At 37.1% G+C, this 18,025-nt stretch overlaps 1 protein-coding gene across 1 annotated transcript; it reads left to right on the top strand.

Moving 5' to 3' along the window:
* Nucleotides 1–187: 187 nt before the first annotated feature.
* On the top strand, nucleotides 188–17,872 carry LOC100889553 (lon protease homolog, mitochondrial). The gene is made up of 21 exons (XM_030976781.1): nucleotides 188–961; nucleotides 1,655–1,743; nucleotides 2,633–2,752; nucleotides 3,166–3,502; nucleotides 3,926–3,987; nucleotides 4,479–4,549; nucleotides 5,394–5,452; nucleotides 6,058–6,141; nucleotides 6,714–6,845; nucleotides 7,353–7,441; nucleotides 7,854–7,992; nucleotides 8,962–9,084; nucleotides 9,459–9,514; nucleotides 10,188–10,275; nucleotides 10,880–11,002; nucleotides 11,678–11,794; nucleotides 12,464–12,601; nucleotides 13,097–13,262; nucleotides 13,843–14,063; nucleotides 14,870–15,034; nucleotides 15,942–17,872. Exons 1-21 carry the CDS (start codon nucleotides 353–355, stop codon nucleotides 16,083–16,085), a joined length of 3,132 nt encoding a protein of 1,043 aa, XP_030832641.1. The 5' UTR covers nucleotides 188–352; the 3' UTR covers nucleotides 16,086–17,872.
* The last annotated feature ends 153 nt before the right edge of the window (nucleotides 17,873–18,025 follow it).

Here is an 18,025-nt window from a genome sequence, read left to right as displayed (position 1 = left end):
ACCTCCCTGATTGTAACACGATTTTGTAATACCACTGTCAAACTTTATTTCTGTTTTGTTATCCTCTATTTTCATTCGGGACAGCAGCATGAGCAAACTTGAGACAACATTTTTATAAGCTTCGAAGAAAGAAGTATATTTTCTGGGAGTGGGAGCATCATTTTTGTAGTTTAGCAGCATGCGTACAAAATGACATGCACGCAACTTACGAAATTGAATTTATTACATCACTATTTTCAAGTGCGATCTCTCTGCTCTGGGCATACGCGAACATGTGTGAATTGAGTCGCTTATGAGATGTTAGAAAATTGCTTGTTTTGAAGCTTTTCATGTTTTTAAGTGTTTCACCAAGATGTCATACTGCAAATTTAGAGCCTTTCGGCTACATGATATCTCTAACAGACTGCGATCATGTGCATGGAGGAATTCTTTTGTCGCTGTTCATCCGACGAGACCAATAACCCATCGGACAGCTCTTGTAGGCCACGCCAGCGGAGCAGGCGGCAATGCGTGGACTAATCCACTCTCTCCGGGAAGAACGAAACCCAGCAGTAACCTTATGAAATCTGATGTTTCAAGACGTTTAACTAGGACAGATTTCTGCAATAGACACATAGCAAGTCTCAGTGTACTTGATGCACGTATAGAACAACAAGAACATTTTGTGTCTCCATCCAGTAAAGCTTTTTCAAGATCGATTTGGAAATGGAATGGCGATAGAGGGAACGGTGGACTCGGAGGAAGATCGGGGAATGGAGACGGAGAGGCATCCAGTGGAGATGGATCTGGAGGAGAGGATGGAAGCCCTTCAAGTGGAGATGGAGCAGGGGATGGAGGGGACTATCCACCTCCTTCCATGGTCTCCCTTAGTCCCATGACGATCCCCGAAGACTTTTCTCCAGTGCCGCTGATTGCCGTCCCAAGAAATCCAGTCTTTCCTAAATTTATCAAAATAATTGAGGTTGGTACCAATATTCTGTCCTGCTTGAATTTGGTATGATATCTTCCAGAAGATGTCTGTTTAAATTGGATTTTAATTTTATTATATATTTATTGTAATTGTATTTTGTTGCCTTTGTTATGATAATAAGTAGTGTTGTCGTCGTACTAGTCTAATAAGCGAGTTCACGGTTGCAGTCTGAGCATGAGCAGATAAAGGTCATTGCAGAACAAATTTTGAAATACACGGAGGCGATATTCTGGATACGTGCTCATGAAAGTTATGTAACATTATGCATTCATGCACATTCAGTGCACTTCATGATACACAGGTGGAAGTATTCTTTGAAAAGAGGAAACAAATGCTATTTATATAGCCCCTCCATCGCTGTAGGAGTGATTATTTCAAAATGTACAAAGTGGGACCTTTTCATGTTTTGAAGATCTGTGGATATTCGGGGTCATTGCAGTAATGTGCTAACCGTGAACTGGTCTATTACAATGCATGGTTATGAATATATCTGGGAGTTGATACTTTTAAAAATTAGATCTTTAAAAATTGAAGTATAAAAATGATGATATGTTATGATTATTGTTTACAATATTGTTTGTGTTTTTGGTTTTTGTTTAAAATTTGTTCAAAAATTCTATACAAAAGTATAAGAGTATAAGACTCATTATTATTTTTTCTCACTTTTAATATTGTTTCTACAAGGTTACAAACAAACCTCTAATGGAAATCTTGAGGAGAAAGCTGAGATTAGCTCAACCCTATGCAGGAGTTTTTCTGAGGAAAGATGACAAGTGAGTACTATATAGGCCTGTTTTCATCAGCTCGAGATTGCCAAATAACCAGCTATTTTATCTATCCCGATCTCAAATTATCCAGCTACCGGGTAATTTGCATCTTCATCCGCATGCAGTTCCAATTGGCGGGATATTACGTCGAGATAATCATCCCAAGATATTTTGGGCTAGTTTGCAAAATATCCCGCTATTTTTCTGGTGTGTCTTCACCAGCCCAAAGACTCACACTATGTGCGAACGCTGAGCAAAATATCTCGAGCTAATTTCTCAAGCTGGAGTTTCGAGGTCGAGTCTCGAACTGATGAAGACGCGATTTGTAACTTCAGGCTTATTTCCCAAATCAGAAATAGCAGGCTATAAACTCGAGATGATGAGGACATACCTACCGAATACCTGCAGACTTAGACTGTTTGACAAATGAGTTGGGTGAATATAATTAGAGCAGGAGATTAACATTGTATGACACCATCTTTTTCAACTTCATTAGACTTAGACATATTAGCCATAATGCAAGTTTTTACATTGTTAAAGATAAAATTAGTTAATAAGATAAATACTCTTAATACATTAAATAAAATATGAGAATGTAGAAATGTGAAATGTATCTTACTAATGTCTGCTGGGGGGACTAGGATGGCGTTAAGATATGCCTTGCAATGGATGATTTTTGCATGATCCTTAATTTAAAAATATAGGTAAAGATTGTTTATTTTTTTGTTTGACGCTTACTTTTATTGAAACTTTGAAAACGACTTCCGGTATTAAGAATTATTGTATGGAAAAGACTACCTGATAGATCATTTGAACAAGGTCTCCTTATATGAATAACAAGCTCAGCTAGTTCTCCATGAAATGTTCTGTTTCTTCACTTTCTTGTATTATTCAGAGATGAGACGGAGATCATACCTGACCTGGACGCTGTCTATAGCGTTGGAACGTTTGTGCAGATCCATGAGATGCAGGACCTTGGTGACCGTCTTCGTCTGGTGCTCATGGGTCATCGCAGGTATGTGATTATCTTCAAAGCTTGGACTCTGGTATGACTCTTGACCATAGTTATTCACAGAGAATGGGTCAAGGCCTAAATTGTTTTTTATAATTATACTAAGCTAAAGTACTGGGGCCTTATTCAATGCTTTAACACCATCAAAAGATTTACTTTGCCAGAATTCAGATGCTTTTCTTAGATCTCTTCCAGATATTCAACATACCGGTAACAGTTTCATTTTGTATTATTTCAATGGAGAAGAGCTTAATTGTTTGTGGTATTTCAACTTCATGTCAATTTTTCAGTCAGTCAGTCTGTAATTATACAAAATGTTAGGTCTGGCCTGCTTTCTCATGAGCTGCACTAGTACCGGTAATAGAAAAAAACTTGTCTATTTCCCCTTATTTTATTTCTCAATATGTCTGAATTAGGATAAGGATATCAGGTCTTGCAGAGGATGTACAAGAGGCTGCCGCGGAAGCTGTTCCAGAAACTGCCCCAGGAGCCGACCCAGAAGCAGTCCCGGAAACTGCCTCAGAAGCTGTCCCAGAAGCTGACCCAGAAACTGCTCCTGAAGCTGACCCGGAAGCACTCTCTGGAGTAGATGGTGAGACTCAGGAAGACAAGGCCCCATCGTTGGATGAGAATGAGAATGTTTCCACCGAGCCCGAGGAGGAACAAGAATCACAGTCATACCCTGATCAAGTACTGATGGTGGAGGTGGAGAATGTGAAACATCAGACATTCAAGACGACAGAGGAAGTCAAGGTAGGATTACTGATGGTGATGTTGTGATTTTATGACTCTGCGACCTTGATGCTGGAGGCATTACTTCCAGGTTATTCATATTTTAACCAAACATGACATAACTATAAGCTTTAAAGCACCACTGCACTACTTAAAGCTACTTGCGCTCTCTATAAAGTAAACAATGCCTAACCGGTGACCGTTGGTCCCCCATGGTCCCCTTTTTCTTATGTAAATTGAAAGCTGATTTGATGAGATAACCACCTGTCAGTGACCATGCAGGGAGGTCTAATCCCTTCTGGCCAAACTAGTTCAGATAGGCTTTAATAGATGAAATTATTTGATTTTAGAGGGGAGAGGTAAAGGGCAAAAGTTCTAACATTAATTCATGATATATATGGTTTGGATAACTATGATTAAAATGTTTTTTCAATTGTGTTTCAGGCCCTGACAGCGGAGGTAGTAAAAACAATAAGAGACATCATTGCTTTGAACCCGCTCTACAGGTGAGTGTTTGTTATTATTATTTTTTTTAAATTAATCACTTTGAGATCAAATGGGTTGATTAATAATAAGTAATCCACCGGTGAATTATAAAGAGTTACTCTTTTCTCCTCCTTTCTTGTATAACCGAGTATTGTATATAAAGTATTGATTAGACCTTGATCTGAAAGAGTACAGACCAAGCACTCAGAAAATGTGTTTAACCTCATATAGTCTGTTAGGAGCCAGAAGGACGTTAACTATGTGTGAAAGCATGTGAGTTTAACGCCCTTCTGGATCCAAAGAGAAAATATTTCAGTAGGTCAACTTTATGCCCTCCTAGAGGAACATTCCTAGAATTAGTGTCTTATTTAACCGAGCCCACCAGGGTTCAGTTTTGTTGAAAATATGACACATTTGGTGATCTGAACCTATGTGGAAATACTTCAATTGCACAACCATAGTCAAACAGAGATGAAAATATATTTCCTTTTTAATTTTGTTTTTATTTCAGGGAGTCTGTAGCCCAGATGATCCAAGCTGGCCACAGAGTAATAGATAATCCGGTGTATCTGAGTGACCTAGGTGAGAACAAGTTTAGATTGGTTATAAGGTTTATGTGTCCCGTGTATGTATGGTTAATCAATAATTATTTAATCCTTCTCGAAATAGGATTGTGAAGATTATTCCCATGGAAGATGGTTTCCTCCACATAGTCTGAAAATATTGTGAAAATAACGAAATGTCATGCAAAAGTTTACTCCCCCAAAAAAAATCCATGAAATTTAATAGATCACAAAAATGAGTTAATAGACTAGGTGAAAGGTAGCATTTAATTCCTGGCAATTTCTGACATAGATGTTTTACAAAATCAGAAAACGGTTTTTGCCTTGTTATACCTGGAAAGTGTTTCACAAAGACTAATATCAACTTTAAGTTGTACTTAACTATAGCAGGCTGTTCAAGGCACTGTGTGTGCTCACCATACTGGCAGTGGCCTCTCAAGGACCGTACAAATCATGGTCACAAATCTACAGAATTTACATCTTTTAATAGTTCATTATTGAAGGAAAAAATATTATCTAAGGACAATAATTGAGAGACCAATGGTAAGAGCCACCAGTGGCATGAATGGCTTGTCATAGTTAAGTCCAACTTAAAGTCTTTGTGAAACACCCTCCAGAAGTTTAATTATACAAACTCATATACACTGTACCTACCCTGGTACACAAAGTATCAACATTGTAAACAGCAGACTTAAACAAACAAAAAAATACATCATAAATTTTCAAAACTGTTTTGATTGCTGTACTTGTAATTCTCTAAACTGACCCCAAATAGAAGCTGCAATTTTTAATTATTTGTCCAAAAAGAATATAAAAAGGATTTAATCTAGCCCTATTTTCTTTGGCTTTTTCTTTCATTCTAGGAGCTGCGCTGACTGGAGCTGACCCGGAGGAACTACAAGAAGTTCTGGAGGAAACTGATGTGAGTATCAAATATGTAGATCTAGAGTTTCAGTAGTAGTAGTATTCCCTCTATATAGAGAGCGAATTTATGTTTCATTTGTTTTTGCTTCATTTCTTTTTGCATAATATAAACAATGACAGACAATAATAAACGTAATGACATAACAGAAATGAGCATTGAAATTGAATCTTTGAGAAATATTTTTAGTCATTGTAATGCAAAATAAATTGGTAAAAGGAAATTAAAAAAACGAACCTACTTGAAAGAAAAGCTTGTAAGATGTAGGTTTGCACAATAATAATTAAAAATTATACATTTATAACTTAATTTTGAGGAAAAAAATTACGGAATAAAAAAAAACATGACGGACAATAAAAAACATACAATTAACGAGACAAAAAACAAATCAGAAACAGTAGCAATACCTTTGAGGTCAAAATGTATGAATGACTTTCAAAAACAGCTATCCCACTAGGTCATTGAAAACCTGGAAATTCAATAATAATAATAATATTCCGCTTCATATAGCACTTACGGTAATACATCTACGATGTCTCTAAGCGCTTTACGTTAATTTGATTATGTGAACTGATCATCTGTTGTTGCTTTTCTCTTTCTTACAGATACCAAAACGTCTTTACCTTGCTCTCAATCTCCTGAAGAAGGAATATGAACTCAGCAAGCTGCAGCAAAGACTTGGCAGGGAGGTAAAAACTCAGCTCTTCCATGAATGAAAACAGTGATGCAACTAGCCAACTACCCCTTCCCCCTCACAGCCCCTCCCCCCCCCCCCCCCCCCTATAATCACAAACAACAACTACCCCTGGGATACTCCCATCTTATTAGGTCAACTACAACTGGAAAACTATCCACGATGACAATAATTCTTTAAATTACTACACCAATAGGACTTTTAGTCCTTGGTAACTCCTCTTTGGACACCCCACCATACTGATTAACTTACCATAAAGCTATCAGGCGGTTGTAGTATGTAATCTTTAGAGGCAAAACAGCCTAGTCTACAAATAAATACAAAATGCAAAAAAATATATTTAAACAAAAAATAATAATATTAAAAAAAATATTTAAAAAAATTATTAAAAAAAAAAAATCAATCAATAAATTTTTTTTTTTTTTTTAAATCATGTTTTATTAGATTATGCAGAATTGTATAGTAATTTAATAAATGTTGTGGACAAGCACATATGCACCCTGGTGATAGTTATAAGATTTTCCCCTAATGGAAAAACCTTTGCTTGTGATTCTGTGCTTTTAACAGGTTGAGGACAAGGTGAAATCGGCCCATCGGAAGTACATGCTACAAGAACAACTGAAGATCATCAAGAAAGAGCTCGGTCTGGAGAAAGATGACAAGGATGCCATCGAGGAGAAATTCAGGGAAAGGTTAAAGGTCAGTGCCACACCCTTCCATCTGACATGCTCTGACATCTTGGGCTTTATTTTATCCAAGACGTAGTGATAGGATTACGCTTGTAATTGGGGATTAAGGTGAGATTAAGGTTAGATCAAAGGGTTGAAGTTCCTGCATGAAATTGGCTGCAGAGCAGTAGTTACTGGAGTGTTCTTGTCAATGCAACCCATACTTGTATTGATTGCAATTGGCAGTAATTGTCTGTGTTCATGCAGATTTTCTTTTTCTTTGCTTTACCATATTCCTTGAATATGGAAATAAGTGCATTGAAGGAAGTAAACAATATCTAAATTTACCATGATATTGATTCATTGCACATTATGTATTTGTTTGAATGATTGGTATTTGATCTGTATAACTTTGCAAATTTCTTATTGGAGTGTAATTTAAAGGATTTTTCAATACAATGATATTTGTATACATGGTATTATATCTTGCCTTCTACATTTTGATTGGTAACATCTCATTTTGATCCTCTGCACACAGGACAAGACGGTTCCAAAAGTAGTCATGGATGTGATTGAGGAGGAAATGAATAAGCTCTCTTTCTTGGACAACCATTCTTCAGAATTCAGGTATGTTTGTGTTTATTCATTATATTCATGTTTGTGTTTGTTTAGTTTTAAGTCAGATATTCGATCCCATTGGCACCAGCATATTTGTGCTCATTAGGTATGTACTCATTGGAGGGGACAGTAGTATTCGTAACTGTACTGATTTTCAAGACTTCCAGATGTATTAATATAGTTTTCAAGATGGAGTGAATTAGGGAGTCATCCCCAAAAGATTGTTTGATGATTTTTTTTTTCTTTCCCAGATCAGATCTTTACCAATTGGTAGAGCTCATTATTCCTGTCTTTTAAGTAATTGCCTATATGATACTATCCTAAGGAAGGTATTGGTTGTATATAATTACTTAGAAAACATCAAAATGTTATTAACCATGTTCATGATTCTCTCTCTCTCTCTCTCTCTCTCTCTGTACAGTGTTACAAGGAATTACTTGGATTGGTTGACCACGTTGCCATGGGGAATGTACAGTGAGGAGAATGTGGATCTGAAGAGAGCAAGGGAAGTTCTAGAGGAGGATCATTATGGGATGGATGATGTTAAGAACAGGATACTGGTATGTGACAGGGGGGAGTGGAGGGGGGTCGGAAGGGAGGGGGAGGGGGAGGAGGAGGAGGGGGGAATGATGGAGGATTATTATGGGATGGATGATGTTAAGAACAGAATACTGGTATGTGACAGGGGGGAAGTGGAGGGGGGTCGGAAGGGAGGGGGAGGGGGAGGAGGAGGAGGGGGGAATGATGGAGGATTATTATGGGATGGATGATGTTAAGAACAGAATACTGGTATGTGACAGGGGGGAAGTGGAGGGGGGTCGGAAGGGAGGGGGAGGAGGGGGGAGGGGGAGGAGGAGGAGGGGGGAATGATGGAGGATTATTATGGGATGGATGATGTTAAGAACAGGGATGAGGTCGAAGTGGATGGGGAGGGGGAATGGAGGATTATTAGGGATGGATGGTGTTAAGAACAGAACAGAATACTGGTATGTGACAGGGATGAGCTGGAGGGGAATGGGGGAGAGAAGGGGAGGGGGGGAGATTACTAGGGGATGGACGACACAAAACAGGGACACAGGTCCTGATAAGTGATAGGCAGGAGGAATGGGGAGGAATGGGGAGGAGGGAGGGAGGGACGAATAATATGAGGGGGTAAAGAAGGAGGTTGATGATAAAAGGTAACAGCAAGGATAGAAAGACTTGATGGATGAAAAGAGAGAGAGACAGACAAAAAGGGAGACACACAGTCCAACAAACAGACATGCAGTAAAAAATTTAAAAAATTAAAGCAGATAATGATTTGGCTCTAGAAAGGTCACAGAGAAACCTAACGAAATGGATCATTATGGTTTAAATAATGTCATGGTCTTGATACTGGTGATTGACATCGCTGTGATGTGGTAGAGAATGGTGAGGAGAAAATTGGAAGAAGAGAGAGATAGAGAATTAGAGACAGTTAGACCTGATACAGAGTGAGGCTTTTCTTTAAATCATTGATAGTGTATACATTGTTCACTTCTATTCTGCAGGAATTTGTAGCTGTAAGTCAACTGAAGAAGTCCACGCAAGGAAAGATCCTGTGTTTCTATGGACCTCCAGGTGTTGGCAAGACCAGTATAGCCAAGTCCATAGCAAGTGCACTGAACAGAGAGGTATGGTAGGGAGAGAGCTGTAGAGCTTCAACAAGAAATATTACCTGTTCCCTTATACTACTTGCGACTGATAAGACATCTGAAATGCCCCCATGTTGGTGCTGTTTGTGTTGCTGTTGTTTCATCTCATAATGAAATAAATGCATGATAATTGATCCACCTTTAATATGAAATCTATTTAAAAAGGGAACAAAAATGATTTTAGTGTATAAATATGCCTGTTGATACATTTTATATAATGTTCCTCTGAATGATAAACAGGTATATACATCTGTTCACACAATTTTGAAAGCAATTTAAGATTTATGATAGGAGCATATATACAACATCAAGAAGTGATCTGTAATAAGTTTGTGTAAATATTATCTTTTCAGTATTTCAGATTTAGTGTTGGAGGAATGACAGATGTTGCTGAAATCAAAGGACATAGGTTAGTAGTTCAGTGAAACCTGTATATAAAGACCGCTCAAGGGAAACATGAACAGTGGTCTTTATAGACAGGTACCGGTAGTCTTTCTGTGCAGGTTTTTTCAGAACAGGTTTCAATGAGAAACCACATTCAGGGGAAATTAAAGATGTGTATTTTATAAACAGGTGGTCTTTCTCTACAGGCGGTCACTAAAGCAGGTTTGACTATGTTATTTTCTTCTTCTTTCCCCACCCTAACCCCAATGAGAGCTGAAGAGAATTGAATCCATAGTTAAGGCTAGTTTGCATAGCAAACCTGAATTCAATATTTGTCTCACTTTGACAACAAACTCCAGATCACAGTAATCAGTTTTGTAAGCCCAACAATACAAACAGCAGTTTGTTATACTTTTACTACATGCATTCAACTACGATAGTTTTTAGATGCCTTTGATGGAATGTTATCACACTTAAGAATTTTTTTGAAGCTTTACAGTGGAACCTCATTATAAAGAGCTCTGTTATAACAAGGTGATTTTTCTGGTCCCAGCTCTTTATATTTTTGTCTTTTGTAATCCTGATATAACAACGTAATTTCCGTGGTCCAAGGACCTCGTAATAATGAGGTTCTGGTGAATCTTGTACATATACCTTTATATCTGAGATTTCTTCCTTTTTTGTTATGACACACCTAGGCGGACGTATGTAGGAGCCATGCCTGGAAAGGTCATCCAGTGTCTGAAGAAGGTCAAAACTGAAAACCCACTTATTCTCATTGACGAGGTAAATATAATATCTTGCTTGTTGAATTTTAAGTCCTGCTTATATGTTAACCCTTCAGCAACTAAACCGCCCATCCTTTTACTTTATAGTAATGCCAAAATGAGAGTGAGTAATATGCCATTTCTATAAAATCTTGAGTTGCTAATTGGTTAATGGGATATGAAATAATTGTCTTGAATTGTTGTGAGAGGTGAGATAGGTTCCATTCTATTCCAAGAAGATATACCCCCTAAGTTATTTTTGGGCAAAATTTACTCGATAGAAAGTGTGTAATTGCTGAATGAATTAAGAAATTCATCCATTCTACCTATATACCGTCCCAAATATTATTGTTTGTACTTATTGCCATTTAGTGCATACGGTTTTCATTTAGCTTATCGGAACATCAACACTTGCATTTCCAAACAAGCCCTTTATATTTCGGAATTTCATCAAGTAAAGTGGTTAAAAAGTACTTCTTCAACAATTTCTCTAGAAATGCAGTTTTATTGCAAGCTCTCATTGTTACTTGTGATATAGAATTCATGCCGAGCAGAAAGTTTGATAATATAATATGATGCTTATATTTCTTGAAATGTTCTTCTTCTTTCATTCTTTCTCAAAGGTTGACAAGATAGGACGTGGTTTCCAAGGCGACCCATCATCAGCTCTCCTGGAGCTTCTAGACCCAGAGCAGAATGCAAACTTCCTGGATCATTACCTTGATGTTCCTGTTGACATGTCCAAGGTGTGTACCATTAGCTTGTTATTAGGATGCTCAGTGTTGAGCCTTGTGTTGCCATTTTGATAGGATTTGTTAGAAGAGGATTCAGGCTAGCCTGTAGCCCGTTGCAAAGAGTGTGATTTGATTGACAAATCTTTAGTTAAGCCTCACTTGCACCCTCTATATTGCAAACAATGCCTAATCGGTGCCTGTTGGTCCCCCATGATCCCCTTTTTCTTATGACTTGAGAGCTGATTTGATGAGATAACCACCTGTCAGTTACCTTGCAGGGAGGTCTAATCCCCTCTGGCCAAACTAGTGCAGACAGGCTTTAAGATTCAGCAAAGTTTATAATTTTTTACCTTTTCTTATTTTCATTTTTGTTAAATTCATTCAGTTATGAAGAAGAAAAATAGGTCTCTGTGTATTGTTAAAATTGCTAATGAGTCTGTTTTTAGTGCATATGTTTAAAACTACAGTAGCTGTGGGCTTTGGGCTTAAATGCGATTATTGCTATTTGGTGAAGACATTTGCGTACATCAGTGAAATTTGTATTCCTCTTTCTGTCAAATATGGTGCCAGAGGGCAGAGGCAATATCATTTTTTATTAAGATGATGTGATAGTTGGGAAGCATTTATTAATTCTGTAAAAATTTTGGATGTTGGTATCAGAATTTGTATGTTCATTGTCTTGGCTAGGTGCTGTTCATTTGCACTGCGAACATCACAGACACCATACCAGAACCACTACGCGACAGGATGGAGATGATTGATGTGTCTGGATATGTCGCTCAAGAGAAGGTCGCAATTGCTGAGGTAAGAATTTCATTCATTCAATAAATAGGCGTGGATGTTAGGTTAATGTATTCAGGAACCATTCAGGCATGCAAAATCAAATTTTGTGAGTTGGCATGTGGAAGGACACCACTTCATGAGCATTGTCTCATGCCAATATTTTTTTTATTTTATAGTTTTTCATGTTCCATATATGACAGGACAGAGTTCAAGACTTTGGTCTAAATTTGATGTCACATGTATGTATAGTCCATTATACCCATATCTACTGTATGTGCAATGTTTTTACTGAATACAAGTTTTCAGCAAGATTATGTCACTTTTTAAATTATTTTTATGTGTTGCAAACGTCATAGTACACAATCATTCATATATACTATGTAACTAACAATTAAGTATAAATTTCAGTCCTTTTTCTCTGACTTTAAAATTGCATAGCCACTAGTCTACTCAACTTATTTTTATGTGCTCTCATTGAAATTTTGAACCTACTGCTATTACATGGGTGCCAAAATATGGGTTGGTCGGTCGGAAATCTTTTTTTTTTTTTAAACTTTTTTTTTCTTTTTCTCTCCCTCTTTGGGCTCTTATTTCTCAGTTTTTTGCTTTAATACATATTTTTTTCTGTTAAAAAAAAAGGGCAATACCACATCTTTTTTTACGTCTCATCTGGACTCTCTCCCTTCACAGAGATACCTTGTTCCTATGGCAAGAGACCACAGTGGTATAGCGGACCAGGTTACCATAGATACCGATGCTATGAATCAGCTCATCAAGGCTTACTGCAGGGAGAGTGGAGTCAGAAACCTACAGAAACATATTGAAAAGGTAATTACATTCACTCATCCAGTCAAATCATTTATTTTGGTTCTTTGAAAAATACATTTCAGCAAACAGAGTTAAATACAACTTTCATACTTATGATGTTTACAAGTTCACATTGAAATAACTTTATTCAGATAGCAGAATTAACAATGAAAAACTATTTTCAATTAAGAATTAGATATCATTTTTTCTTTAAAGCAGGTCCACACTACTTGTAGCTACTTGACCCCTCTATATAGCCAATAATGCCTATCGTATGTGGTACCCATTGATCCCATATGGTCCCTTTTTCTTATGTTAATTGAGAGCTGGTTTGATGAGATAACCACCTGCCAGTGACAACGAAGGGAGGTCTAATCCCTCCTGTCCAAACTAGTGCAGAAGGGCTTTAAATAACTGCACTTTAGATGGTAGAAAGTGAAGAAAATAAACTCTAAAAAAGTGTTGTAAAACGTCTAAACCATTAAAGTTTAATTGATTGCTGTCCATTCATGCTAGATCTATCGCAAGGCTGCCTACAAGATGGTTCACGATTCTGCCGACTCTATCCATGTAACCATGGAGAACCTTCATGAGTTTGTCGGCAAGCCTCTATTCACCAGTGATAGGATGTATGAGAAGACACCAGTAGGAGTCGTCATGGGTCTCGCCTGGACCTCAATGGGTAATTGAATCTTTGCCATTGGTAGATTATTATGGAAAATGTTCCTACAGCTGTGAGAAGAGAATTGTCATACCCCACAAAACAAAGTTTTGTTTGACAATGATAAAGGACAAACATAGACAATGAATTATTGCATGTAGACTAATTGCATTGTAATCATCAATATTTTATGACAAATTACTTTGCTATCATTAAGAGAGCACGCCAAGCTGACTAATTCCAGGACCTGATAAAAATGTCTTTGCTCACGAAAGGATAGATTATGTGTTGTAAAGGATGTCGTCACAAATTAAAACCACTGTGACCAAAGGTTTATTCATTTGGATATCATTTAAACCTGTACCTTTCATTACTTTGAATAAAATATTCTCAGTTTGAATGAAACATGCCATGAGTAGAAGGCAACTGCATCATGATGATTTAATATTTGCACATAACTTCGAATTGTGCCCATGCTACATGTATTTGATCATTGTGTTTGATTCATGTATACATGTACATTGCAGCCATGCATAGCCCCAGTATTCACAGTGATTTACATGTCATGCATCCATTTTCAAATGCATCCCTTCTTTTTCAGGTGGCTCTACCCTCTACATTGAGACCTGTCTCTCTAGGAGCCTTACTCCTGAATCGAAAGAGGGCGGTGGAGCAATGCAGCTCACTGGTAACCTTGGCAACGTGATGAAGGAGAGTGCCGAGATCGCCTACACATTCGCCAAGTCATTCCTTCTGGATCACCCGCCAGAGGAGGGTGGTACATCGCTGCAGTCTTCTCAAGTACATCTCCATGTTCCAGAGGTATTAATATCTATGTGTGTTTATTTGTTATGAATCTGCAGCCAAAACAAATATGGGCACCCAATTTTAGATTTGCTCTATTGATTCTATTTATTTCTGTCACTTTAAAAAAAAAAAGAAGTTATTTTGTAGTTAATGTACAGGGAAATAAAGTTATGATTCTTTGACACTATTACATCATAGCTAGAATTTAAGACCATCTTCTTTTATCAATTGACTCTTTTTGTCAGCCTTCACTAAGAAGAAAAGGAAAAGAAAATAAGAGAAACTGGTTGCCTACATATACCACAGATGTAATCAAAATACATTTTCTATGAAAGGTGACAATTTTGTAAGAGTCTACTTATCCTTCAGTATCATTGAATGAAATGTGATCTGGATTATTTTGCATGAACTAAGAAAAAGTTTTACCTGTTCAAGAGGCATATATCAGCAATTCCTACAACTTCATCACTATTTTCAATTAACCCTGTAAGTTGGGGCTTTGATCGGATCGGATCAATACCCTCGCACCTTTGATCGGTATCGGCAAAAGTAACAGTTTTTAAAAAACAAATTTATTGAACATTTCCAAGTTTTGAGCTATCAAATACTTTCAAAAATATGCAAAGCTGGGATTATTTTGTCATTTAGAGTTGTTGTAGACCATGTTTGTTGATATTAAGTGCCTTTTCATGACTTTTAACTTATAATATTAGTCTAAGAGAAGAGGCAAAACATGCGAGCCGCCATCATGGATTTTAATGACAATGGAAAAAAAACGTGTGCCTACATTATAATTTTGTCAATATCTTTTGTATTGTCAGGGTGCCACCCCAAAGGATGGTCCCAGTGCAGGCTGCACCATTGTATCAGCTCTCCTCTCATTGGCTATGGGTCGACCAATCAGGCAGAACATGGCTATGACCGGGGAGGTGTCTCTCACAGGGAAAGTCTTACCCGTCGGTGGCATCAAGGAAAAGACCATAGCTGTAAGTAATAAATATAAAATAATAAAAATAATAGTTCGTTCTTATTTAGTGCTTTTCAGGACCGCATGCCCTCTCAAAGTGCTTTAAAGATATATATTATTACCCTGTTCATTGGATTCAAGCTTACCCGCACACAATGTATGCACATTCTCCATTCCCTGAGAAGCATTCCAGCCAGGCGTCATTTTTACAAGCGCACACTTGCTAATCTAAGCACATTAACTTTCACATCCCAAGGGGTACCCATTTAAAACCTTGGTGGAGAGTGGCAAATGTAGATCAATGTCTTGCCAATGGACATTAGTACCACAGACCTTGTGATTCACAGTCCAGTGACAATATATCCACTCGACCAAGACACCTCTACACTGTCAGAATGGGCTTTGTTTGTATATAGGGTCCCACACATTATAGAAGCTGTAATGTTTGCATGGTTATCTTTCTGTGATGACTTGTTGAAACATATTTGCTTCATACTTTATTTTACAGACATCCAACTAGAAATATTAAGTGCAATAAATCATGTGGAATACATTATACTGTGACGCAATCCCTTTCCCCAATTATATGACATAATTTCTCCATTCTTTCTTGAAGAATGGTTATTATAATGCTCAGAGGAAAATTGTTGGTAGGTATTACTTTTTTGTACCTCACAGTGCATTTATCCGTGCCAGTTTTTAGGAAGGAGCAACTAGCTCTTCTGATCTTTGGGATCCCTTGTTGACCATACATTGCAAGACAAACGAATGTCACTAGTGATATTATTTTCGATAGCTCTTCTTAGTTCAAACATTTGTAATAAAATCTCCAAATTCCTGGGCAAGATCTGCTGCCTGTTTTACACAGAATATGCATGTATGACCATCACAGACGTTTGAAATTCTGTTAATTGTCTTTTGTTCAGGCCAAGCGAGCTGGGGTGGATTGCATCATCTTGCCGGCTGAAAACAGGAAGGACTTCTCAGATTTACCAAGCTTCATCACCGAAGGCCTTGAGGTTCATTTTGTAGAGCATTACCGTGATGTCTTCAGCATTGTCTTTCCATGAGACACAGCTCTAGAAACACCTCCAGACAAAACAGAACGATACACTAAAGCAACCAGTGCATCTACATATATTCTTCCCTACTCCTATTATATATATTAGTATATATTCCGCTTTTTTTTATATAGCGACCAATACATCAACGATGTGTCTAAGCCCTTTACAGATATCTTATTATCCCGGTTATCGGATTCAGGCTTACCCGCACACAATGTATACACATTCTCCACTCCCTGGGGAGCATTCTGGCCAGTCGCCATTATAGCAAATGAAACAAGAATATCTTCATCACCGGGGGCCTTGAGGTTCATTTTGTGGAGCATTACTGTGATGTCTCCAGCGTTGTCTTCCAATGAGAAACAGCGCTAAAAACACCTGTAACTTGTTATTGATAACAAGTGTTATGAAATGGCCCAGGTTTTGTCAAATAAGAACATGAGATGATACGATTCAGATACACAATTTCGAGGTCATAATATATTCCATTGACTTAAAATTATACAATATACGAGACAGCTGTAGAAAAGAATTAATATATGCAGGTTTTTGGTTGAAAGCCTTTGTTAAATTATGACCATTTATGTGAGATTTGTGTTTTTTCCATTGATGGACTTAAGGTTTAAGGCAATATTGGTCCAATATGTCTCCCATTACTGGATATGCTAATAAAGAATGATTCATTATTGGCATTTAGAATTTTAGATAATATCTCTTTATATTTAGTATCTTATTTTGATTGATTGGACATACTGCTTGCGATCATTATTATGCTTAAAATCATATTGTATTTAATTTGCTTGCCTCGAAAATTACATTATTATCATTCAGTATTTTGAGAAAGAAGTATGATATGGTGTAATGCTAGTTATGGGGTTTATATCGTCTCTACTACAATATGTTGTAAATTTTAATACATTGATTGATGCGACTTTCTTTTATATTTCTTATACTCATTTTTGTTTCTCAAGACTCTACACAAATGGTACATATTAGTCTCTCTCTCTCTCTCTCTCGCGCTGCTACAGAGTGTAGTGCATATCAGTAAACCATGAGCTTCAAAACATGAATTAATTGTTTATCAAAATGGGTTAGCTATGTGAATATAACAAACTGAGAAATGACTGCATCAGTGGATATGCACCGCCTGCAGGCTAAGTCAAAATCAGATGATGAATGAGAGTTGTGAAGTTCATTACCCAGCTTATTGTGACCTAACTGAGTGCAGTGCATATCACTAATGCACGAGCTTCAAAGCAATTAATCATTTGTTTTATAAAACAGGTTTGCAATATGAATCTAAGGTTGAGCAATGAGATAAAAACCAGATCAGAATGGCAAAAGTTGCATGGTCATGGTGTCTGCCAAGAGCAAATGAATTACTGGTAAATAATTAATATGTAGTCTGGGAAGACACCCACATAGATGGCGCTCATCAGTATGCGATTAATGCGCATTCTTCATTCATGCCAAATAACGAGGCTCGCACTGCTTTGGTTTTATTGATTTATAGCAGGCACCTTGTCACTCTAGTGCTGAGCATGTCTTCCCTGTGACGTAAAATTTCAGAAAATTGTGGATTACATTTTTTGATATCTTGATAAAATTGACACAACATTGGTTGTTTTGTCATAGGTAGATTGTGGAATAGGTAATTTGTGTACAATGAAGGGAGCTGAGACAGTTTGATGAATAATTATTTGAATGAAAACTTTTGATATGTAGTCTCTTTAATACATGATAAAAATGTCAAGAGAAATATATACTTGGCTATTCATCTGTGATTTGTGGTATTTGATTTTGTGGAAGTTTCATCCTTTTTTGAATAATTATTTGAATGAAAACTTTTGATATGTAATCTATTTAATGATAAAAATGTCAAGAGAAATATATACTTGGCTATTCATCTGTGATTTGTGGTATTTGATTTTGTGGAAGTTTCATCC

This window comes from Strongylocentrotus purpuratus, unplaced genomic scaffold (assembly GCF_000002235.5).
Source record: "Strongylocentrotus purpuratus isolate Spur 01 unplaced genomic scaffold, Spur_5.0 spur5_scaffold_9, whole genome shotgun sequence".
Classification (NCBI taxonomy): domain Eukaryota; kingdom Metazoa; phylum Echinodermata; class Echinoidea; order Camarodonta; family Strongylocentrotidae; genus Strongylocentrotus; species Strongylocentrotus purpuratus.
The sequence above is the reverse complement of the archived record's forward strand: the minus strand, read 5'-3'. Positions and strand labels throughout refer to the sequence as shown.

Coding starts and splice junctions, on each gene's coding strand:
- LOC100889553 (XM_030976781.1), top strand. CDS start 353: ATGTCATACTGCAAATTTAGAGCCTTTCGGCTACATGATATCTCTAAC. Junction 5,453..6,057: donor AAGTTCTGGAGGAAACTGAT/GTGAGTATCAAA, acceptor TCTTTCTTACAG/ATACCAAAACGTCTTTACCT. Junction 6,142..6,713: donor AGCAAAGACTTGGCAGGGAG/GTAAAAACTCAG, acceptor TGCTTTTAACAG/GTTGAGGACAAGGTGAAATC.